Source organism: Bidens hawaiensis, unplaced genomic scaffold (assembly GCF_021521415.1).
Source record: "Bidens hawaiensis isolate Kalapana, Puna unplaced genomic scaffold, B.hawaiensis_p1.1 tig00000097_1, whole genome shotgun sequence".
Lineage (NCBI taxonomy): Eukaryota > Viridiplantae > Streptophyta > Magnoliopsida > Asterales > Asteraceae > Bidens > Bidens hawaiensis.
In genome coordinates, this window is record NW_027491017.1 from 8,042,461 (window position 1) to 8,068,011 (window position 25,551).

The following is a 25,551-nucleotide window of genomic DNA, read 5'->3' on the forward strand; positions in this document are numbered from 1 at the left end:
GTTAATAATATACTTATGATCTGATGATAAAATGGTTTAATAAATAAAAGAGATGTTATAACCCGTTTTAAAAACTATATGAGTTTGGTGAGGCCCATGACCCACTTATTTTTTTTTACTGTAAAATTGTTTCTTAAATAATATTACCTCCGTCCCATTATAAGTGTCCACATTTCCTTTTTTATTTGTCCCATTACAAGTGTCCACTTTCAAAATTTATTAGCCAATTTGCAAGTTTACCCTTAAACACAAACAACTGACATTAATAAACAATATTGATAGACCCACTTTTCAAAGGCATTATTGTCATTTAGTAAGAAAAAAAGTAATCATTCAACCCACCTCAAACTTTGTGTTTTTCAAACATGTGCATTTATAATGGGACGGATGGAGTACTTTTTTTAAAAAAAAAATCGGATATTGATTTTTAGTATATCCTTATTTTATATGATTTTCATATTAAATATTTGGTGATATTAAATTTTAATATAATGAGAAGTTATAACCCGTTTAAAGGCTATTCGGGTTTGGTGAGACCCATACCTGTGAATTCTGGTTAAATGCATGAGAAGTCTTCATTTACAAATAAAGTAATTTGATGGCTTAAGATAATGCATAGAGTAACCAGAAAACTTTTAAATGTTTCATCCATATATATTTAAGATTTAAGATATAGATTTTGAATGTGCACTTTTAACAACTCTTCACTTATTAAATTAGTAACTATGTTAAACTAATTATAACTTTTGAATTTGTTAAAATAATAGTAAACATTGAAAAAAAGATGAACAAGTAACAAGCAACTTGAAACCCAAAGTAGTTAAATCTAGCTCTACTCGTTCTTTATCACCCAAAATCCAAAGTCCAGCTCATCCCATTAGACGTTCCACAATTAATATTATTCCTTTCGGTGACAAATGAAAGACACCAAAAGTTGAAACCTCGGATTAATATGCGCCACAACTACTTAGCCCATACCCAGCCGCCACGTGTCAAAACCTAATCTTAATATTATAGAGAACATACCACTTAAACCCCTACACTCTTTATTATACGAACGACTATACTAAACCTTTAGAGCCATCGCACTGTTAAGGTTGCCTTGATTTGTAAAAAATAAAATTTTAAAAGAAACTAAAGATTGTTGAAGGAATTAATCTCTTAAACCTGAGCGTTATGTTGAACATTTTATAACATAACGAGTAGACGTGGAAAAAGCCAAAAAGGGGTGGGACGTGTCAGAGGTCGAGTCAAAACGAGTTCGTGTCAACGTAAAAGTTTACAAAGTGGTATTTTAGTTCGGGTCAAAACAGGTTTAAATTAAATGAAATTCACCTGAAAATTTTTTAAGCAACTATACGGCGGCAACAGAGGCGTCAGGGACGACAATGTTGGTGACTTTGATCGGCAAGCCGATTCAGTTTACAGTTTAGATTTCTCAAAGACTGTATATACTGATTCGGCCCATATATTTTTTATAAATATGACAGAACCAGATTGTGAACATTAAAAGCAACTAGTAATTGGTGATGAAAAACAATAGATGGTAGCATTGGCGGATCCAGCTAGTAAATGGGTGGTTCCCCGGAACCACCAGAGTTTCGAAATAATAGTGTACGGATATATAGAAATACGAGAGGAACCACCTTATATATTAAGAGGGAACCACCTAAAAAAAATTCCTGGATCCGCCACTGGATGGTAGCTTTGTTTGTCCATTTAAACTCATTTTAAGTTCACAAGCGTTATAAAAGTACTAATCTTTACTTATTGTTAAATTTAAATAGACCCAAAAGAAATTATTAAGCACACAAATTTAATATTGATATAGTTGAGGGGGTTGTATATGTAATATTCCGTTGAGAGCCAGATAACTAACAGTTCAACATGCACAAAGACAATATCCCAACCCATAAATCCTCATCCATCTTCTCAACCCCACAAATGCACATCCTAAATGTTAGCCATCGCCGATGCCGACCAGAACCCGCTCCCAGAGAAGACCGAGCCTGATGCCGCCACCCCACGAGTCCTGTCAATCTTATCCTTAGTTATGGAAAGACTGGTGGACCGCAACGAGTTGTTGAGTTTAAGTGGCAGCAATGGGCGGTTGGGCAAGAACTTGGAGGTGTTTCACGGCATTAGACCGCCAGCAATCACCATACCCAAGTATCTAGACCGGATATACAAGTATACCAATTGTAGCCCCGCGTGCTTCGTGGTCGGGTATATTTATATAGACCGGTTGGTTCACAGGCACCCGGGTTCATTGGTGGTGTCACTTAATGTTCATAGGCTTCTTGTTACAAGTATTATGTTGGCTGCCAAGATTCTAGATGATGAGTATGTCTCTATTTCTCTCTCACATGGCTTTTATTACTCTCATTTTATTAAGATATACACGAATAGTCCATGCAGCATGTTCAGAATTCGGTTTTGAATAAAAGCTACACTACTTGAGTTGACTATTGACTAGTGTATTAAAACCTAGAGTCTGAATATACCACATGGACCATTTGTGTAATCATTTCTTTTTTCTCTTATCTTCTTTCGATTTTAATATGTTATCTGACTCTTTTATTTCAAACAGGCATTACAACAATGCTTTTTATGCTCGGGTAGGGGGAGTAACAAATGCCGAGTTAAACCGTCTTGAAATAGAGTTCCTTTTCATGTTAGATTTTGATCTTACAGTTACCTCTCGGGTTTTCGAGAGCTATTGTTTGTATCTGGAGCGGGAAATGATAATGTGGAACGGTACAAAGTCAAACAATGAAAGCGGGAACCGTACAAACACCATCGAAGACATTGCGGAAATTTCCGTAGAAGATATGGAAAGTTTTTCGTCATCTCTCTCCAATGGTGGACTTGCATGAAAACTTATTTTTATAGATTGTAACGTTGAAAATACAACAAAAAAATGTGACACTATACCCATGTTGGAATTTTAATGTATTCTTTTGTTGAAAATATTTTCCATGTAATTAAATAACTTACTAAGCGACTAAACGCGACTCGTCACTATCGGGGACAACAATATCAAGCCTCATCATCGGTCTATACTTATGAGGAACAGGAGCCCCGGCTTGAACACAAATTTCAACCACGATAGGGGCCTTCCCGTAAAACCGTTTAAGCGAACTTTTTAACGGTGGCCCATTCGGATCCCGAACGTGCCACACGTAATTTGGCGGGAAAACCTCGTCCACCGTGGCATCTTGCCACCCGTGCTTCCCGTCTCTCCATTGGTGTTTAAACTCTCCACAAAGCTTAGCATCGTGGCCCCATGGGCCCACATGGACCTCGGGGCAGTACCCGCACGCCTTCACCGTGTACTTCCTCATAAGTTTGGTCACACCCCATCTCACTTTCTCATATGCGCTCAATGTTGACTGTGCGATGTTGACCACGTCCGAGTCAACCGGGGCCGGGAACCGTTCACGGGCGCGGTGCGTGTCGAATTCCAAAGCCTCACTAGAACATGTTGGCTCGGGTGGGACCACAATTCCACCTCGGTCAATTATTTTCTTGCCTAACATTCGGATTGGTTGGGTTCGTCTCCGTGAAGGGTATTGTGGTAATTTGACACCAGCTTGAATGCAAAGCTCTACAATAGCTGGGATTCGGTCATAGTTGAAACGTGTTTCGTGTTTGATATGGGTGCCAAACGGGTCATATTGATGGTATGACTCGATAGGGAGAAGTACATCGTCAATTGACCCTTTTACCCATAAGTGAAAGCTTCTACGGTCTGCACTGTTTGGACCGTGACAGTTTTGAATGTCATGGGCCGTTTGGCCCACATGAACCTCTGAGCACTCGCTGCATAAGAATTAAGAACAAGTTGTAAGTGAAAGCAAAATTAAAATCGAAATTTAGAGTTGATGGAAATGGGTTGAATAACGAGTCAGATGGGTTCAACTGAAAATATGACAACTTTTTGTTGGGTGAAAACGAGCGGGGTTATTATGCAAAATATAATAAGCAATTCGACTAGCTAGCCAAAAAAATGTAACACAAATAACATACAAGTATTTATAAACTAATAATAAGATAAAAATATTATTATCACATAAAAAACGAAAACTTACAAAAAGATAATAGCGTTACACCAAACACAAAGAGCCTTTGTGTATCCTATTTAGAAGAGGAATTTAAAAAACTATAGTCATGTAGTTTGACAAACGTGATGAATTTAATCCCTAAGTATGAAAAATTACACCAGTTCTCAATGTGGTTTAAACTTTCTCACGGATTTGTAGGCTGCAAATGAACTAAATGAACTGATCGGCAAAAAGTTTATTTATTTAATAACATGAACTCACGAACACAAAGGGGCTAGTTTTTGTTCATTTATGTTCGTTAAATTACACACACACGAAAATGCCCATTTTCTTAACGAACAAACATGAACAAAAAAGTTTGTTCAATTATATGTTCATGTTCGGTTCAAGTTAAATGAACGAGTCAACGAACACAAACATGCCCTCATTCGTGCTTATTCTGTTTGCTTACAGGCCTACGGATTTGGTCCTTTTAAAAGGGTAAAATGGTCATTTTGAACAAAATAAAAAACCCTTTTAAACTTCCATCCAAATTAAGGACCAATTCCATGACAAAGTTTAAATCACAGGAAGCACTGGTCTAACCTCTTATACCTGGGGACTAAATCATAACTTTTGGAAAACCACAAATCAGTTTTGCAATTGGAGTAATCTTGTATACATAGTTGTCAAACAATAAAATTAATGTGTTTGACAAAACTTTTTCAAAATAAAAAAGAATCAAGATAGAAGTTATGTGCTATTTAATTTGAAGCCTCAAATCCAAAATTAAATAGTTAAAACAGCCTATGCATATATTTATTAACTATTGAACACAAAAATCATCAAGATGATATTAATATTGTTTATTATAATACCTGCAAGCATAAACCGGGATTACATGAAGAAGTTGCGAAAGTCCTTTGATCAACATTTTCCAAGCATCAAGAACTTCATAAGCTACAGGAATGAGTTCAGGAACAAGTAGCCCATTTTTTGGAGGCTCAAGTCGCTTCTCGATTCCCATTTCTGCAAGCTTTTTGTCGGCTCTAGAAGCATCCAATATCTTCTTTAGAGGCATTGGATACGGTTTCTTCTTATTCTTAGGTAATATGGGAGGGAGATCTGTATTTTGCGGGCGGGTTAACCGTTTGTTTCTGTAACGCCTGTTGTTAGCAGGTGTCTGACAAGCAAAAATGGAGGTTTTTGATGCTTGTGGCGTATGCCGTTCTTGTGTGTACTTCAACTAAACAATATGTGTTAAGTTCAAAAACGAACAAAACGAACATACATTAACTTGAATAATAAAAACCAGCATTGAGCAGTAAACAAAATCATCAAAATTGAATATAAATTATCTAAAAATACTTGACATAATAACCTAAAAGTTAAAAAATTTTTAAAAACCTTTAACGACCAAACTAAATGAAATAACATTAATGAACGCAAATGAACGAACACGAACACAATTGAACGAACACGGCCTCTATTCATGTTTGTTCATTCAATTAACCGAACGGAACTCCTTGTTCATGTATTAAATGAACGAACGTATACGAACTTCCAGCCTAACGGCTCGCTGAACGTTTGGTTCGTCTACAGCCCTACTTAATTATTTTTAGAACTTTTAATTCACGAAACACTGTTATATGCATATAAATATAATTCAAAAATACTTATTGCCTCATAGGCTCATATATGCATCTTTGACCCATAAGACTAATTAACATACAAACAGGAACAAAGCTTAATCATCATGGTCAACTGAAGTCAACACCAATGTTCAAAACTTGTTTGAAAAACTAACAGTGAATGATGGTTAAGAGTACCTGGTGACATCTATCAAAGAAGAGGGAAGATATTCACGCGTGTGGAAAATGATCCCAGAATTGTTGCGGATGGACCACCTAAGCTTACAACATGCTCCATTATTTCAAAAATCTTCGGTCCAAACCTTCATTTTTTTAAAAATAAAAAAATAAAAAAAATTAGGACTCATTGATGATATATAAAGGCACTCGGCAGAAAGATAGGTTTGTGATTCAGGTAGGTTTCCTTTGTAGAGTTATACCAGGGTATACAGGGGTTAAATGTATATCATTATCATAATTAGAAAGATATGATTTAATTAGGTTTTCTTATACTCATTCTAATACTATTATACTATTATTTAGGGGTGCAAACGAGCCTAGCCGCTCGAGATCGGCTCGTGAAAAAGCTCAATCAAGCCGAGCATAAACGAGCCCAAGCTGGTTCGCGAAACAAGCCTAGTATTTATAAATTTTTATAATATATATATATAAATTTAATAATTGCTATTAATTAATACATATCAAGGTTGCAAAAGTCGCTAGGCGGTCGACTGGGGGGTTGGGAGAGTACTCGGCCTTAGTCGGTAGTCGGAGAGTACTCGGGGATGGCTCACCGAGAACTCGGCCTAGGCGAGGATTACTCGGGCATTACTTGCTGAGTACTCGGCGCCTAGGCGCGATTTTTACAACCATGATATATACAATGTTATGAAAAATAACTAAATAATGCACATTATGTAATATATATATATATATATATAATTTAAAAAAATATAAAAAAATAATTATAAATATATAAAAATTAATTAATATTTAGTGAACGAGCCGAGCTCGAACTTGAAAAACCACTCACGAGCTGAGCTCAAGCTCAAGCTCAAAGTCCTTGTAAGTTAAACTAGCCGAGATAGCTCGGATTTGCACCCCTAAATTGTGTATTAATAATTGATAAATGTTACCTATTATTTAATAAAAAGCATCCAAAATGAAATAAATCCTAGAAACATGAGTTCAGGTATACCAAGATGTATCATATATATAGAACAGCAATAATATATCATATTAGGTCGAATCAAAGCAAAGTTTGAAATTACAAGTACTCAGGAATAACTCCAACGGAAATTAAAGCCGGCAGTGAAACAACGATATCAGATTTTCCTTCCGATATTTTCCAGTGGAGGTGCAAGCTTAAATTAATGAGGGATAATTCCCAAAAAGTCCAAAACAATGGAGTGAAGACGAAATTAGTCCAAAAGTGATTTTAATTACCAAACTAGTTCAACTAAACTAATCCGGAACGTGAGATTGGGAATCGTGACGTGAGATTTGTTAACCACTCACAGTGTGACACGTGTAAAGGTACGTGAAAGTTACTCCTAAATCTGTCTGCGCCGATAGTTTTCTGGCCAAAATTCCTCCAACGCATTTCAGGTGAATTTCGTCTCCTACGAGAAATTTCAAAAATATTGCAAAAGAACGATACTTTTCCAATGAATTTAGTCTTGTTAGATGATTTTCAAAAAAGTTTAAAAAAATGATAATTTCCCAACGAATTTAATCTCCTTAATGACTTTTATAAAAGTTTTAAATATATGGCAAGTGTTAAGAATGTGGTGGGTGGTGGTGGTGGATGATGGTGGTGGGTGGTGGTGGATGATGGCAGTGTCACACTGTGAGTGGTTAACAAATCTCACGTCACGATTCCCAATCTCACGTTCCCGATTAGTTTGGTTGGACTCGTTTGGTAATTAAAACCACTTTTGGACTAATTTGGTATTCTCTCTCCTATTTTGGACTATTTTGGGGATTTTCCCCACATAAAAACCCATGTATTATATATGACCCCCTTACGCTCACTAGTTTATCATTATAGTTCCATGTATGCACCAAATACCCGGGTCCGGACCCACCGGTTTTTATCCGGCCTTTGGGTACGACCTGCTATTGGGTTTCTCCACAGACCAGTATCCAGAACCGGTTCCGTCTTTACTCGAGAACAACCAGGTCATATACCTGACTTATATGCCCGGAACCGGTTCCTACCAGACCGGTTTTGGCTTTTGTTGACCATACCCAGAACCGGTTCGTACCCGGTTCTATTTCCTAAGAGTTTGTGCACGTCTACATGTATGTGATCTGTATAAATGTATTTGATTGAATTTGAATTTGGGTAGTGTTGTTTAACGAGTGACACGAGTATTAGCTCGGGTTCGAGCCAAACAATATGAACTGAAGTGGATTGCCAAAGATGTTAAAATCAGGATTTTTTTGTACATTTTCTATTTAACATTCTAACACGTGAGAATATGACACGCACTTTTTATGCATTGTTTTCGGTAAACATACAATCACATATATTAGTGTAGTGTTGAAGTGGTTTAGTTACATAAACTTTTCCAAATATATTGTTTCTTTGATCCAACCTAAAAGTACTATCTTTGAGCTTGTAGTTAACCCGTGCCAATGAGTTGGCTTGTTTGCATTAAGTTTTAATGATCTTGTATGTTTTAATACAAAACTAAAATAACAAGCACACTTTTAAGTTATACAAAGCCTAAAGTCACAGTATCATGCACCAATATAGAAGAAAAACCAATGATGACTTGCCAATCATAGAGTGACTTTTCTTAAGACAAATTTCTTTTATTGGATGAGACTTAAAGGGTGTTTGTTTTGGTCTGAATAGTTCTATTTAGATGCATATCTCTGATTCGCTCATATTAAGAGTGTTTGGCTACATTTCATTCAACCTCTTCATGGAAATTTCAACCTTTGAATCGCTCAGTTGAAAAAAGACGTTGAATGAGAAAATAAACGACAATAACCCTAACCTAATACATATTTCTTTCCCATCTGCAATCTCTCCCAAGTCCCAACCCTCAACCAAACAATCGATCCCAATCGACTGTTGCCTTTCTCATCTGCCGATCAACCATTTGCAAGTAATTATTTTCTCTAATAAATAGCAGTTTGCGAATTTTACTTTCAAAATTGATGAACCCTTCTTTGTCTGTTTGTATTTTATAACATGGATTAATTAGATAGATAGGATTGTTCATAATTGTTAGAGATTAGGGCTTTTGGGGTGTTCTTGGGTTGTTCGGGAAGATGTTAAGGGCGGGGTGCAGAATTTTAGGGTTAAGTGTTTGGCTGAAAGTGGTGTCCAAAGCACCATAGTTGTTCTTTGCCAGGTCCGGTTTCTTAGCTAATTAAGCCTTCTGCTAAATAGCATATTGATGTAGGTTTGAGAGTACATTGATGAAGTTAGTTGTGTAGTAGGAAAGCAAATTAATCCATCTAACATATTGTTATCTAGGCTTACTTGTATCAGAGCCATCGCTTAGGGTAAAAAGCTTTGAACTTTGATATAAGAAGAATACTAACATTCAAAAAACCGAATCAAAACAAATATGCAAATTCAAGACACATAATATAATGTTTTTCAGTTACTCTGACCTAACAATGAGATGCATACTTACGTTACTATGAACCTATGATACATTCTGTATGTTACCATGATAAAATTGTTGGACTGATCAAATGAAAGTAATCATTCAGGAGTAAAAATAGAAGGAATCTTGCAACAGGCTGCAGATGTAGAACTTGTTGAGCGTCGGATTCAAGATTACGAACAGGGTGTGTAACTTTGGATCCTTATGTGTGAATACATACATATAAAACACACGTGCGTGCACGCGCTCACACGCATATATGAATGTTTATTATCCTAGCTTGTAGCATTCGTCTTTTTCGGTTATTTTTGTATTTGTATCAAAACCCGACCCGATTGTAACCGAATCTTTCGAAAATATAAAATCATGGACTTTTATGTTTCATAATCATCTCACACTTGTCGGTTTTCGAAAATACTTTTTAACGGTCTTTTAAACGCTTAAGAAGCCTTGAAAACGACCCGAAACGACTCGAAACAATTCGCGAACCAAACTAGACCCCCCCTGGAGGCTCCCCGCCGCGCGGACCAAGAGGGGAAGGCCGGTCGCGCAGCATCTACTCCCACCTGCACACATATTTCGGATTTTGGCCCTTTTGTTTGTATTATTTGACTTGTTTAACCTTTTTAAAACACATGAAAGCCTTGATATAAAACATAGAAAACAACTTTGACTACTTCCCTATATAAACAAGCCTATCCTCTTCATTTCTTCTTGCTCATTTCATCTTCTTTCTCTCTCAAACTAAGAACACCATCCTCTAACCTTCAAGGTTCATAATTATCAAACAACAACCTTCTTTAATTTTTGCTTTGTTACTTACTAATTCATATCTTGTGGTACAACATATATATAATATGCACCCCTTGTTTCCTTCGGCTTTCATCTTCTTCGGGAGGTGATATGCTACAAGGAAAGGCTTCATGGAGAACTCTTTGTAGTTCTTGATTATATTATTTTCCTTTAGTGCTTTACTAATCTTGTTTATATTGTAAGTAGTTTAGTTTTTAATTCATGTTTAAAGAGTTTCATGGTATTGGGTATGAAGTCACTAGTCTCGGTTTTTTCCCGAGATTAGACCCGAATCAAGACCGAACTCTTGTTTACTAGCTTTTGTTTTAAATAGTTTTGTTTACAAGTTTTGTTTGAAATAGTTAAATAAACATGTTTATGTAAGATTTGAACCTTTTAACTTCTAAAATCATTTTTATAGTTCTATGGTCTTTGGGTATGTGACAACCATCCTTGGTATCATTCCGAGTCAAGGACTGAACCAAAACCGAACTAAACCGAGTTCACTTGCTTAAGACACACAAGTGTGTTTTTGGCCACCAAAACTCATCTTTTCTTCAAGAATGTATTTTAAACAAATTTTAAGTATTTTATCAACTTACTTGGTGTGTCGGAATCCAACTTGATCTTATAACAAGTTTGGACCGGTGAAACCAAATACTCACTTAACGGACGTTAAGGTTCTTCATAATAGAACTATATACTTGGTTAAGTCTTTTGATTTTATTGAGTTATCTCGAAACAATTTGGAAAGTAAACTTTGAGTTTAGTTAATTATCTAGACCCAAATTAACAAATTCGAACACTCGATTAAAACCTTGTTTTGGTATTTATATAACCAAAGGTCTTGCATTAGTGCATTATAACCCACATAAGTTACTTAACATAGGTTGAGTAATATTTATGAATTAAATACCAAGACCCGGTTTCAAGTAAACTTACTTTTTAGAACATGTCTTTAATTTCCCAAATATTTACATTTTAAACCATAAACTTCATTTATTTACTTTACTTGTCATATTTTACTTTAAACCCTCCAAGACTACATACTAACTTAAGACCCGTTTAATCTAGGTCTTGCTCATTAACCCTATCTCCGATTATTCACTAATCAATATTTCAAGTTACTTAGTTAACGTGAGTACTTTTCATCCTCTGTTTTCGCTTTTATATTTTGGGGGTAACATGCATACTTATTCAAAACAAGAATGATTTATTGTACACATTTCTCAATCACAAACTTTAGGGTGTATGATACTTAGAATACTTGCTCTTTTGTGTGTTATATATCTCATATGCTTTACGTGCACGAGTGTTTATTTTATGTTGTTGTTGAGCCTCATTAAGTATGATCATACGCTCCCCTAACTAGTTAGCCTTGTGCTAGTAGAATAGGGCCTCATTATCCAAGTATGTCGGTTGTTACCGAATAGAAAGGATTCTCATTTACATATGTTTTATATACCACGATTGATGCTTTTATTAATAGTCTCATATACGTTTGTGGATTTCTCTCATATTATATATACTCAAACTATGAAATTGCTCACCAACATACGTGTTGACAAATATTATTTTATGCATTGTTACAGGTTTGATTATTACTTGAGTTGGAGTTTGAAGACATCATTCTATTTTGATACCGCTAGGTTATTAGAAGAATGAACAATATTTATTTCTCGTATTTTGGTGTTTATTTGTATGAACAACATGTGTTACTTTGGTGATTGAATGAAATTAATGAGTTGATTAAATATTGTCGCTTTAATAGTGTCTTGTGTTATTGGGCAATCCGTTACACCTTGGCATGTTTCGCCGCCTTTGGTCGGGGTGTGGCATAGCTGCTTTAACTAATTTTCATACTCAATGAGTATCATAGGAATTGCAAAAGAGAAAAATTAGTTCTACTGTAACCACACATTATATATTAAAATATGGCTGGTATCCAAGCAAATATATAATGAATGTGAGCATTACGATATAAATACTGACATTCAAAAAACCGAACCAAAAAAAATATGCAAATTCAAGACACATAAGATAAATAGTTTACTATACGGTTTTCTCACCCTTTGTTATATTTTGCAATGAACATTAAAACAAAAAGGGTGACGTGTAGGGTGCAAACAAGCCAAGATCGGCTTTTTAACTTACATAGAGCTTGAGCTCAGCTCGGCTCGACTCGTTTAGAGATCTATTTCTAAAGCTCGACCTCGACCCGGACTTACTTTTAAGCTTGAACTCGGGCTCGTTTTGTTAGGATTAAATACACACACGAACCGAACACACACACGAAAGCAATAAACGAACACTAGGATTTAACGCGGTTCGGTCTAAACTGACCTACGTCCACGGGTGGCAACTAGATATTCTTTTATTGAGTGACAAATGCTTACAAGTACATAGCATTGTTTAAATAGAGACTAGTCTAGGGTTTGTAAATTATTGAACAAAAAATCTAAACCAGGCCAACAAGGCCTACGAACCCAGCAATCTCCTACTCGGAGGCCTTGAGTACTATCGTCTGCACTCATGATTGTATTTATGTAATCCGAACATTAAACATATTCTAGTTGCCACCGCCTTCTCATCAATTAAACTGAAGGCCCATTGAAGCTCCACGGAGCTCCAACATGTCAGTCACGGCTAAAACTGCCCCTGACCCGTTCTTTGTCCATACTGGCTCCCACTGAAATAAACTACCGGATCCTGAGATACCCTGAGAACAAACACTCTCCATATTCAGCAAGTAATCCACTGGAGAGAGACATTTACAGCTGGAATACTGGTTTTCTTAATCCACTGTCGACCTGGTACTGTAACTGAAACACGACATGTGCTCCCAGTGTCACGATGTACTATGACTAATTTAACCTTCCTAGCGCGTTCATCCTGAATCTTCACTCTGGCTATGGGTTTGTTACTTGCAAAACGAACCTTCTTCTGCCCACGAGATTCTGTGAACCGGATTTTGTCTTTCACCAAAACTGGATCCACTCCTTTCAGTGACATATCGACCATATACAACGAACCCATTTTCTTTCCGTGAGCAACCACGAGATTCCCTTTGACTACTTTCCATTGCCCATTCCCGAACTTAACATCGTGCCCCTGGTCATCCAACTGCCCAACTGAAATCAAACGTTTCCTCAAACTTGGAATAACCCTCGCGTCTTTCAAAGTCCAAGAAGTACCGACTGAAGTTATCAAATCAACATCTCCCATGCCCGTAACATCTAGTATATCATCGTTCGCAAGTTGAACCTTTCCAAAATCCCCAAACTTAAGATTCTTCATCGCTTCACTATTGTGAGTGGCATGAAACGATGCATCAGAATCCATCACCCAAGCATCAACGAAACTCTCAACACTACAAACCAAAGCCTCATCACTACTGACTCTATCATCTGTGTCATCTTCTGTAACGTTCACCTCTTTCTTACCATTCGGACACTGATTCCTGAAGTGCCCCTTCTCTTTATAACCCCAGCATTCAATATCTTTACGAGTGTTAGACTGACTCCTCTTCCTGCTCCCACTGGCTCGTTGTTTTCCCCTACATCTACCATTTGTGACTAATATATTACTTGATGATTCACCTAAACTTCTATGTCTTGAATCTTCTCCAAGAATCAAATCCCGAATCCCATCAAAAGTAATATTTGTAGATGAACTACAAACCGTTGTCATTGTTTGCGACCAACTGTCGGGCAAAGAGGATAACAACAAAAGACCTTGAACTTAATCATAAAATTTAATGCCGGCTGACACTAAGCGGGAGAGATCCGAGTTAAGATTATTAATATCTGTTATAACTGACCGACCCTCTTTCATTCTAGTTGTCACTAGCTCTCTGGTAAGATTGACCTTATTCGCTGTCGAAGGCTTCTCATACATGTTGGATAGTGCCTCCATCATACCACGGGTTGTGGTTTCTTTCATGACGTTAAACGCCACGTCTTCCGGCAACGATAGTGTAATACAAGCCCTGACTTTCTTGTCTAGCTTCTTCCACTCTGCTTCTGACAACTTTTCTGGTTTTTCATCCTCAAGCACTACATCCAAATCTTTCTGACAAAGTAAAGCTTCAATCTGCATCTTCCACCAACCAAATTTCTATCCATCAAACTTCTGTATCGAAACCTTTCGGTCTTCTGCCATAACAATGACTAAACGAAAACCTGGATAAAACAGAGACATACACAGCAATGGCATGGGCCTGAACTTAACGACTGTTCTACTGAACTCTATTAAATAATCAACCTATTTAAACGCAACGGAATATGAACTTTAAATCGGAAACTGAAACTTTAAACTGAAATGATAAAACCTGACAAACGTGGTTGGCACTGGTTCTTTGTTTCTTTAAACGATTTATTCTGACTTGACAACTGTTCTTCAACAAAAGTAGGATCTTGACTCAATGGTTCTTGGCTCTTTCTATGCCTTTTGCAAGATATGATCTCCACCCAATATATAAATAAATATATTATTACTTTCTATTTCTATTTCTTAAACCTACCCCAAAAAATTGAGCCTGGCAATAGCCAAAGTCACGGCCCAACAGCAAACAAAAAAATTTACTAGACCACTTTGAATTTGCTAGGCCAACATGGGAACTGGTTCGAAGAAAAAAAATATCTTGGTCTCCAACAAAAGTGAAATTCACGTTCCAGTTCAAAACAAAAGTACCTTCTTCCTGTAACGCACGCGATGGCCGATTACTTTCAAACAAAACCCAGGTCGTGATCTACGGACTGGCTTATTAGCAGCGAAACGGCGGCATAAACCTAATTACGATCGGAAAACCGTAGGCGGCGGAACCCTAACGCAGTAGGGTGGCGGCGGCTGGATGATTTAACGGCAACTCGGCTTGTTCTCGTGTTCTTCGTGTGAACCGAACCTAAGCTCTTGATACCACTTGTTAGGATTAAACATACACATGAACCGAACACACACACGGAAGCAATAAACGAACACGAGGATTTAACGTGGTTCGGTCTAAACGGACCTATGTCCACGGGTGGCAACTAGATATTCTTTTATTGAGTGACAAATGATTACAAGTACATAGTATTGTTTAATTAGAGACTTGTCTATGGTTTTTAAATTATTGAACAAGAAATCTAAATCGGGCCAACAAGGCCTACGAACCCAACACGTTTTAATATTACTAAATTCTTACCTGCCCGCTTTAATCTTTACTAAATTCAGCGAATACCTTTTTCAATTACTGCAAATCTTGAATCTTGATAGATTTTTAAGATTGGATCCATATTCAATATATACTACATATTAATAAAATGATACAAGGTAATTAACTAATTAAGACTTTGCCTTTTTGTTATTTGCAGTGAAAGTGTAGATTGCAATTTTCAACAGTGTTCTCTTTATAATTATGTTATTCAATTCTAGACTGTCAACTGCAAAATGTTTTGTTGAGATTAGTCGGATCTTTTTTTCTCTGTAGGCTGTCATAATCAGGTAGCAACACCATGCTTTAGGATTCGGTTTCGAGGGCAAATCATGTCATACAATTCGTGGTGTTTGGCAGCTGCGTGGGAGCTATTGCTGGTAAGAACAGATGACCAAATAGTGGTGCTGGTGGCTGCCAGAAAATTACTACAAATGGGACATCAGGTTTGAGTATTTCGGGCTCGGTCATGGGGTTGAATCTAGGTGCACAAGCTGCGTGTTCATAGGTTATTGGTGAGAATGACCAACTAAAGCAGGTTAACTTTGGTGCACAAACGAATTCAGTTTAATCCGATCAGAATGGGTCGATCTAAAGCAGGTTCTCTTTGGTGTATAAACGATATTTTATTTTGTATATGAAAGTGTTTGGTAGATTGTATTTTAAAGTTGATAGTTAAATAACCGGCTATTATGGTTTTGATGTATCTATATAATTTGTTTCTTTATGTATAACATTTGTAAAGAGAAATGTTTTATTTATGCTGTTTATAATATATTATTTCATAATTCATACAAGGCTTTTGCATCATCCCAATTTTTTTTTTGTGTTAATGTATGTATTATAATTTATTATAATGAGGCGTTTGATGAATGGTCATGATATAAGACACCTTTGTTTGTGAGGTAAAGATATGCAATATGTTTACTACTATGGTGATTTTTTTCTTCATATTTGATACTTTTAATGTGTCTTTACATTAGATAATGATGATCGGATGTTTGTTTTAGCATACCAGACAACAACAGAGTAGCAGTTGGTCGTGTAGCAGGTCTAAAATGTTGGCCTTTTGTTTTTGAAGGATTTATGTGTAATATGTTTTGTATTTGCCTTTTATAATTATTCACCATTTAGAGTTCTAACCAAACAGATACATTTCATTTAGCATGAAATAGCTCAGAGGTAAAATAGTCGTTTTCCATAGTTATTCAGAGGTCCAACCAAACAGACTTAGGGGGTGTTTGGGATTCCTTATTTTACCTCCTTATAATTTTTCATTAAGTTAGTAAGTTGCAAAAGTGTAACTTATGAAACTTTTCCTCTCACAGTATAAGCAATCCCAAACACCTTATTACTTTTCAAAAAGTTAATAAGTTAAGCTGGTAAAAATAAGCAATCCCAAACACCCCCTTAACAGGTTCAACACTTAGAACGACGACTTTCTTGTGTTTTTAGGTCGCCACATTCTCTAAATTGGAGAGTCCCACTGTCCCATTATGGTTATAATATGTTATTTTAATCGGGCTTACGTTGGCTTCAGAGTTTGACTTGGTCGTTCCTCGGGAAACCATACCTCTGGCTACCACTTGACAGTCGTTGTACCGCAACAAGAGCATAAAACTATGACGTAACACCCGGTGGACACGGAATTCAAACTAACAACCACACAAGTGTTAAAAGTTGTCGCTCCACCAACGTAATTGGTTTTAGAGGTGGATAAAAGAACCAATTAATTGAACCGACCCAAAATCGAACAATTTTAAAACCGATTATAGGATTCTTTTCTTCCTTCACTTTCTATTGTGACATTATCCATCGCAATTCATCAATCAAACACCCTATTGGGAAACCCTTGAGAGCTTAACATTTTGGTAGCTGTCTCTACGGCCATGTCCGATAACTCGAATATCAATTTGCTACATCTTATTAAGCGAATTGGAGCTTATATTTCCACCAAGATTTCTAAACTCTTCCTTACCCAGGTTCCAATCTTCTAATTTAACCACCACTTTCAAGACTCAATCTTATTGTTTCATCTATTTATTTAGGGTTTAATTGACTTTGTTTTATCTTCTTTTTATTAAAGATTGAATTTTTAGTATGTTGAATTAGGTTTTATCAACCCTTGCATAAATACTAGGGGTGTCAATTCGAAACCGACACGGAAAAATATAAGTTTTGGGTCTGTTTTCTTAAACAGGTCAACCCAGCCCGTTAAAAAGTGGGTTGACCTGTTAACCGGGTTATCAACTTCAGAGAAGTTAATATTTTGATTTTTGAAATAAAGAAGTTTTAAGTTTTAATGTTAAATGCTTAGATTTATACTTCATATATCAATTATTAACTTTTAAAAGTAAAAATAATTTCTTTTTACACTACTTTTATCTACTCTTTTACTTCCAACATTTTCATTTTATTAGTTTTAGTTGTCTATTCTCTGATTATTTCATTCGTTTGCACTTATCTTGAGCTAACTAAGTTTGTTAATTGGGAATGAAAGATAAATACACAAAAACAGTTAGATAATTTATCAGAGATTATTAACAAGTTTATATGAATAAGAGTAATTAATTGTTTAATTTATTACTAAGTCATTAGGTATTACTCGTATTCGTATATGAACATAAAATGGGTTGACCCCAAACACAACACGACAAGACACGAATAAAAATATATGGGTTGGGTTATGGTTGAAGAATCTCACCACGCTAACCCGCCAACTTGTCAACCCACCAATCCGACACGATTAAATATATTATGCCAAGGGAATATTTCATAGAATAGTAACCAAGTTTCGAAAGTGTTCCAATTAGGTCACTTATTCAATTTTTCTCCAAATCAAATCACTAAATCTTCAATTATAGCCTCGTCGGATTTTTTGTGCGTCTAGAAAGCAATGGAGAACATGCGAGGGGCGGGATTTGCAATATATGTAATTATATTTAAAAAACGTTAATTATATTGAAAATCAAAAAACAAAAATAAAATCCACGTCAGCACTCCTCATCAACATCAAAAGATAGATAAAAAGATTTCCTCATTGAAACAAAAACAAAACAAGATAAAAGAACGTGTAAAACCTATAATTTAATAAAATACAAAATGTTTGAACACGAATTAATCCTTAAACAAGTAAGCAGATCTCAGATCTGATACATGTATGAATACGATTAAACCTAAATACGGATCTAGTTCATTATTACGTTTGATTGTATGTTATATATGTATATATATATATATTATCAGTTGTAAGTATGTGTATAATATTAGTATGAAGCTTGAGTGCGAATTAGGCAGAGGTTCGATAATTAAAACTCCAAAATTTTTATTACCAGTGAACAGTGTTCACTATATATAGAAGATAGACCTAGTTCGTTAACATTCCATAACGAACTAGAGTCTACTTCGTTACATACATTTAATGAAATAAACTTAACGAATCACTCCCTGATTCGTTTAACATCCTTAACGAATCAGGAGTGATATAACTTAGATATAGTTTGCTAAACATCTTTATCGAACTAGACATTACATTAACGAACTACAAGATAAAATAATTGTTTATTACATTAAACAAAAACGACAAATACGTTAACAATAAATACAAAGACTCGAGACGCAATACCGTGTACTAACAGACACCCCCTCGTCTTGAGCTCTTTGTCTTTACTTTACTTGAAACGCTTGGACTGCAAGTCTCTGCAACTATGAATTCCGTTCTCATAACATACACGCACAACGCGTTGGAACTGCGTAGCCAGATCATAGTGTTCATTGCGCTCGAACAATATCTTATTCTTGTGTAGCACGTCGTTGTCGGTCTCAGTTAAATTAACTAGCCACATCGGATCGATGAACTTGATCAGCTCGGTCTTCAAAACTTTGCCTAGGACAATGACGTCCTCGCCAGTATGATTGTCGTAATACCAGCGGTTGAACAACATATGCATGTGTTGATTCATCGTCTTCACTGGTACCCGTTTCATGGTCTTCTGCGGTTTTACTTTAAGAACCAACTTTTTCCACCCCGTCTTTGGATCGATCTCATCGAGACACTTACGGATTGGAATCTGTGGCTTGAAAAATTTAAAACCGTGGTTTACCTCAAACAATAAATGTTGGTGAAACCATTTTGCATGATGATTCCCGCCACGATTAATAAATGGACGATACGCCAGAGTACGTACGTCCCATCTTGGTAATGAGAGAACATCAGCCATCCTTTTGTAGTACTAGACGCCCTTCTCCCATTTAATAATACATACTTTCATATCTGAATTATAAAGCCAAGAAATAATATCACTTTGAACTTTCGACACGACCTTGAATGTAGTCTTTTGGTTGGCTTTGGCACGTGCGATGGCTTCTTGCAAATCTTTATCAACGTACCTGTGCGTATTTATAATCATCCCAACCCTTTTGTCTTGATGATCAAACCAGCTCCAAATATCTGCAAGATACGGATCGATCTTCGGGTCGAATCTTGTGTCAACAACATGTTTACCCTTAGATAACTTATCCAAGTTATTCTCAGCTTCTTTAAACGTTTGCTCGGTAAATACAGGAGCACCTTGATCAACGTTTGTGTATTGAAACAAGTCAGGATACTCCTCAGCAGTGACGTCTTCAACCTCGACTTCCTCATCTTCATAGATAAAACCTGTACTCATCTCAACCGTAGGATCATTTAAGAGCTCATAATCATTAATTACCTCAACGTCATGTTCAGTTTCCAACACGGTTATCTCGTCTTCATTCAGACCAAGCAAGGTAGCAATCTGCTCTCGTGTCAGCGACTTTTCCACAAACTGCCCACATCTATCTCATCGTCATTCACCATACTTCTAACCATCCCCTCACCATCAATAAAAATTACCGTATTGGCCTCGATCATCTCAATTGGTTTCGCAGCCGTATAATCATGATAAATAATGATCTGCTTGCCTGAATCGTCAACAGAACTCGTACCCGCACCAGAAGCTGGGTCTTGAGTTTGTTTAGTCTCACCATCAGCACCAGACTCATCCGGATCCTCATCATCATTCTTAAGCTTTTTCAGCGCGTCATCTTTGCATGTAAGTTACAGAATAAGCTCCTCTTGTTCCTTGATTTTCACCCCATGAGACTCAACAATCTCACGAAGGGCCTTTGTTTCTTTCTGACAGTAAGAAACATAGCTGAGTAGCTTCTTCTGATTCTCCATCATAAGTTCTTGATTCATACGATCAGCAGACATTTGGTTTTCATACAAATGCAAGAGACTCAATACCATACTCATCTGCTGATCGTGCGGTGAAGCAGCAAAAGAAGGAGAAACTGGCTGAACTGGACCCATTGGTCGACTGAGCCTCAGGAATGAAATATCTGGTGGAGGCATCATCATTGGTGTAGGATGAATCACTGAAGTGGCAGTCGTCGGTCTTGGTATAGGATATAAGACAGAATAAGGAATCATACCAAGTTGTGGATCTGACGTAAGCGTAGTCGTCAAAGTAAGCTCCAGGGTGCTAGTAGTAAGTGGCACCGCCGGGCATTGAGGAGTGGACGACCTTGGAGGTTGAACTCCAAACGAGATGCCAGCTCCAGCCGACACTCGACGCTCTGACGAACTTTTAGTTGCCAGCTCTTTACCTTTTCGTTTACGATCTCGTTGAGCAGCAATAGTAGCAGCTAAAGCAGCTTCAAGTGCAGCTTGTTGTTCTCGAAGAGCTGCATCACCATTACCACCATTTCCACCATCATCACCATCATCACATACATAATCAGGATTTGCAGGATGACCAATCAATCTCTTGAATCTGGGAGGAGGAGATTGACGGTACTGTTTCATTCTTCGCATTGTATCTGCCTTCATGTTATCCAATTTAAACTTATCATTCTCATCATTCGGATCAAACACCAAATCCCTGATAGCATCATTGACAAACAATTGGACGAAACGTGGATACCTCAAGAACTTCATGCGTCGTTTTCTAGGAATACAATTTTCTTTCATATGATCGAAGATCATTTCAGAAAAATTGTAACGTTTGTTCAGAACAAGTGCAACAAATGCCGATTGTTACGCAACGCGGCGTTCGTCAAACCCAGCCTTACGTCCACCAAGGTAATGAATAAGAACATGAAGTAAATACTTGTATTCGGGACACAAGTATGCCTTGTTATACATAGACGCAGTAAGACTGCTAGCATAAAACAATTGTCTAAACAATTCCTTGATCAGTTCTTTATCATATTCGCTAGGATCATCAATGGTATCATCAAATTGTAACATTCTTCGAACTGTTTCAGCTGAGACGACAACTGGTTTGTTATTAACCACAGCAGAAATATGATCCTCAACTTCTACATATTCAGCAGTGTTCCAGAATTGATGAACAATGCTGAATCTAATATCCGGATTAGCAGTAACAGCGTAATGGATATGAGAACGGCGTATAAATGCCAGCATCCCACCAAAGACATCCTCATCAGGAAAGTTTGTATTAACGAATGCACACACATTATGTCGTGGGTCATAAGGAAGTAAAGGAACGTCCTCCGCTGGTTGATCAGCATCTTGAACTTGTTGTGGTGCATCAACAGGAGAATCTTGTTCCATGTTATCAGCCATCAGTCTAAAAATAATGATAATGGGAATCAGTAAAATTCAATAATCATAACAAAAATACTTTATTTATCAATTGTAACATTAATAAGAAAAGTAATTTGAAAATTGAATTTAAATATGTCATTCGTTAGGGAAATAATCTGATTCGCTACAAAGTGTCTAACGAAACAGCAAAGTTGCTATCAAGTAAATTAGAAACGAATTAGAAATAGCGAACTACTATTGAGTGTTGACGAATTAAACTCTATTTCGTTATAAAGAAACGAATTAAACTTTAGTTCGTTAAAAAATTAACTAATACACAGCTGATTCATTAAGGGAATGAATCACTATTCTGGTTCGTCTGCAATACTTAATGAATTGGACAGGGAGGAGTTCCAATTTGCTAAGGTTAACGAATGGTCATAATATGACTTAATCTTTGACTCTCCTGGTAAAAGTCAAAATTAATCAAGAACACTGAAAGTTAACAGGACGATTCCAGTATCGATTATTCCACAATTTCGTTGAACAACCGAATCGACAGTCGTAAAGATCTCGGAAACACAATGCGAAGAAAATGGTGTCGATTTGAAGTTCAAAATAATGAAATAAGTTAGGTTATTAAGGGTTTGAACACAGCATAACAACCCGAAAACAACAATCAATCACTAACCCGGCAATCAATCAATCAAACTATGATTAAAGATCACCAAGGGTCTCGGAAATCCATTCCGATTATAGTGATGTCAAAATACAATACTATAACCGGGTATTTAATCAGATAATGAAGATTTTATAAACCTTAAAACCCCGATATCAAATTCTCATAATTAACATAGCAAATCATTGCCATTTTTTTAACGAAAATCACAAAGATGTGATCTTCTTTACCTTATGAACACAATGGTATACTCAAAAGTATGAATTTCGAAGATCGAAAAATTTGGAAAAATTTGAGCAGAGTAACTTTATGTGTAAGGAAGAAGGGTGAATAGTATAGGACGTTTCGTATGCACGCCGTCCTATATACACTGCCATGCACGATACCCAAGGTAACGAATCAGCTGATTCGTTTGAAATTTAATTAACGAATCAGTTGATTCGTTATGTTAAAATACACACATGGCATCACGAATTAGAAGTTATTCTTGTCTTGATTCGTTAAATATGCTAACGAACTGGGTGTGTTTCGTTTCAGAGTGCAAAGCGAATTAGGTGAACGAACTAGAATGTAGTTTGTTAAAAACAACCTAATTCGTTATCCATAATTAACGAAATAAACTTTATTTAATTTTAACTTTAAATAAATTAAAATCAATGAATTTTAAATACTAAAATAAATTAAGGCATTAATAAAGTTAAATATTTAATTATTAACTTAAAAGAGTTACCGAGAACCTTTTATCTCGATAATTAAATACCTTAAAAACTGTTTCACGTTTTGAAACCGATAACTTAAAAGAATTAAATAATCTCAATTGGTATCAAGGCAGGAGCTGCCTCGATACATCATTTAATTTAAAATAAAATATTTAAATAATATGTAAAAAGAAAAATGTAAGCTCTTTTTGTATTTTGAAATTTTTGACATAAAAACTAAATATTTACCAGAAAATTATCCGAAAAATAAAATGTAAAATAGGAAAATCTTTTTGGGTTTTTGTATGATAATTCAAAAGCAGTACATATTTTTTTTATAGATTTTTGTCGAGTTTGAGCAGAGAATCATATTGACCAAATTGCCCGACCATCACAGCTTTATATTTCAGCGATATTGTGACTGATGTTAAGTCGGTCGTTGGTATTATTGTCCACTTAAATCTAATAAAAAACTTTCAAGCGTTTTTTGTGATATGATTAACGGTTCAATTAAAGCACAGAATATTAGAAACTATCAGCCTATGTTGGTTCAAGCTTAATTTGATTTTTTCCATATTACCCCAACTTGACTTAAACCATTATATTGCTGATCAAAAATTTGAATTTTATAAAGGTTTATGAGCAATGCATTGAGTTTTTGTTACTATGAGTGAATATGCACGAGTCCATCTTTCGGCTTAGACACATTGTATCCCCTGGGGTCCGTTTCTTAATGGTATTGAGACGCGCGCAAGGGAGGAACAATGTATGACTAACAACGGATTTTGATCAAGTCAGTAATTTGGATTTGTAAGAAGTACAACAGTGATCAAGTTTAATAACTTTGGGTTTGCTCTAAAAGCGAGTGAAATATCCATGCATATGAATACCCAGTTGATTAAGCCGCATAAAAACTCACAGTGTCCGGAACCTCAAAGCTTGTTATTTGCTTTATTTTATTTTTGAGTGATCAAACAAGTATAAGGCTTGAGTATGACAGGTTATTACATTTCTGCCATCCTCATCGAGACTTTTACTAGAGACTAACACCTATTTCAATTTGGCATATTTTTTTTATGTTTATATCACATACTTTACTCTACTTGTTTGTTTTAAGACCTACCAATGCACCAATGCAATTAAGCACACAGTCTTTTAAGCTTATTTCTTGCCGGATTTGGGGTCAAGATAATCAATGTACTATCATTTTCTCTTTTTTGCTTCAAAAACTCAAAATTTTGAGGAGCAGAAAACAAAATAAAGATAAATTTAATCGCCCCAGTTAACTTAAGTCTATAAATAAATGGCTGTTCTATCAATTCAATAAGTGAATAATAGGACCAAGACATGCAAGTATGCTTCACAAACATAAATAACCGACATAATTTTCAGCGAGAAAATAATCTAAAACGCATAACGAACGCCCCAACTACCTTCCATTATCAGGTGAATGGCTAACCCGAACATTTACAAGTAAATATCAGGACCAAACATATACAAGTATATGTCCTTCAAATATGAGTAATTGACATACTTTTCAGCGAACGTATGCAAAAATCTATTTGGTTTTCTCTATACATACATTAAAACCACAGTCTTTTTGAATTTTCGGATTTTTCTGTACAAACTGAAAACACGATCTTTTTGGCTTTTCAAATTTTTTAAATGTTTTTGATTTTTCAGAATATTTTAAGAAAAACAGTAAAGACAAACAGTAAAGAAAATAAATCACAATATTTTTGATTTTTCAGGTTTTCTAATGTTTTGGATTTTAAAATTTTTAATGTTTTTGGGTTTTATCTATACAAACAAAAAGCACAATATTTTTATATTTTCTACTTCTTCACCCCCTAAAACCTAAAAACCAAGATAAATTTTAAAATAAAAATTAACAGAAAATAAAGATAGTCATCCCTGTTACAGGATATCAGCGAGGGTTTTCAATCCATTTAAACCAAGCAAAAATTTAAAACGCGTTTTGTCAAAAGCTTTGGTAAATAGATCGGCTTTTTGAAAGTCAGTATGTACTTTCTCAAGGTCGATTAATTTCTTCTCAAAGCAATCCCGTATGAAATGATATCGAATTTCGATATGTTTTGTTTTTGAATGTTGTACAGGATTCTTTGTGATAGAAATTGCAGCAGAATTATCAATTAATATAGGAGTAGTAAGAAACTTCAAACCATAGTCGCGAAGATGTTGTTGTATCCACAAAACCTGGGAACAGCAACTTGAGGCTGCAACATACTAGCTTCGGCGGTTGAAGTGGAGACCGTTGTTTGCTTCTTACACTTCCAAGAAACAAGCCGGT

At 35.9% G+C, this 25,551-nt stretch overlaps 1 protein-coding gene and 1 pseudogene across 2 annotated transcripts; one reads left to right on the plus strand and one right to left on the minus strand.

Annotated features, from left to right (window-relative positions):
* Window positions 1–1,850: 1,850 nt before the first annotated feature.
* LOC143573110 (cyclin-U1-1-like) lies at window positions 1,851–2,876 on the plus strand. The gene is made up of 2 exons (XM_077058093.1): window positions 1,851–2,343; window positions 2,591–2,876. Exons 1-2 carry the CDS (start codon window positions 1,958–1,960, stop codon window positions 2,874–2,876), a joined length of 672 nt encoding a protein of 223 aa, XP_076914208.1. The 5' UTR covers window positions 1,851–1,957.
* Window positions 2,877–2,893: 17 nt separating this feature from the next.
* LOC143573013 (APO protein 1, chloroplastic-like) lies at window positions 2,894–5,991 on the minus strand (annotated as a pseudogene). The gene is made up of 3 exons (XR_013142358.1): window positions 5,873–5,991; window positions 4,922–5,289; window positions 2,894–3,822 (listed from the first exon to the last, which is right to left on the minus strand). The product of XR_013142358.1 is annotated as an APO protein 1, chloroplastic-like (transcript).
* Window positions 5,992–25,551: the final 19,560 nt, after the last annotated feature.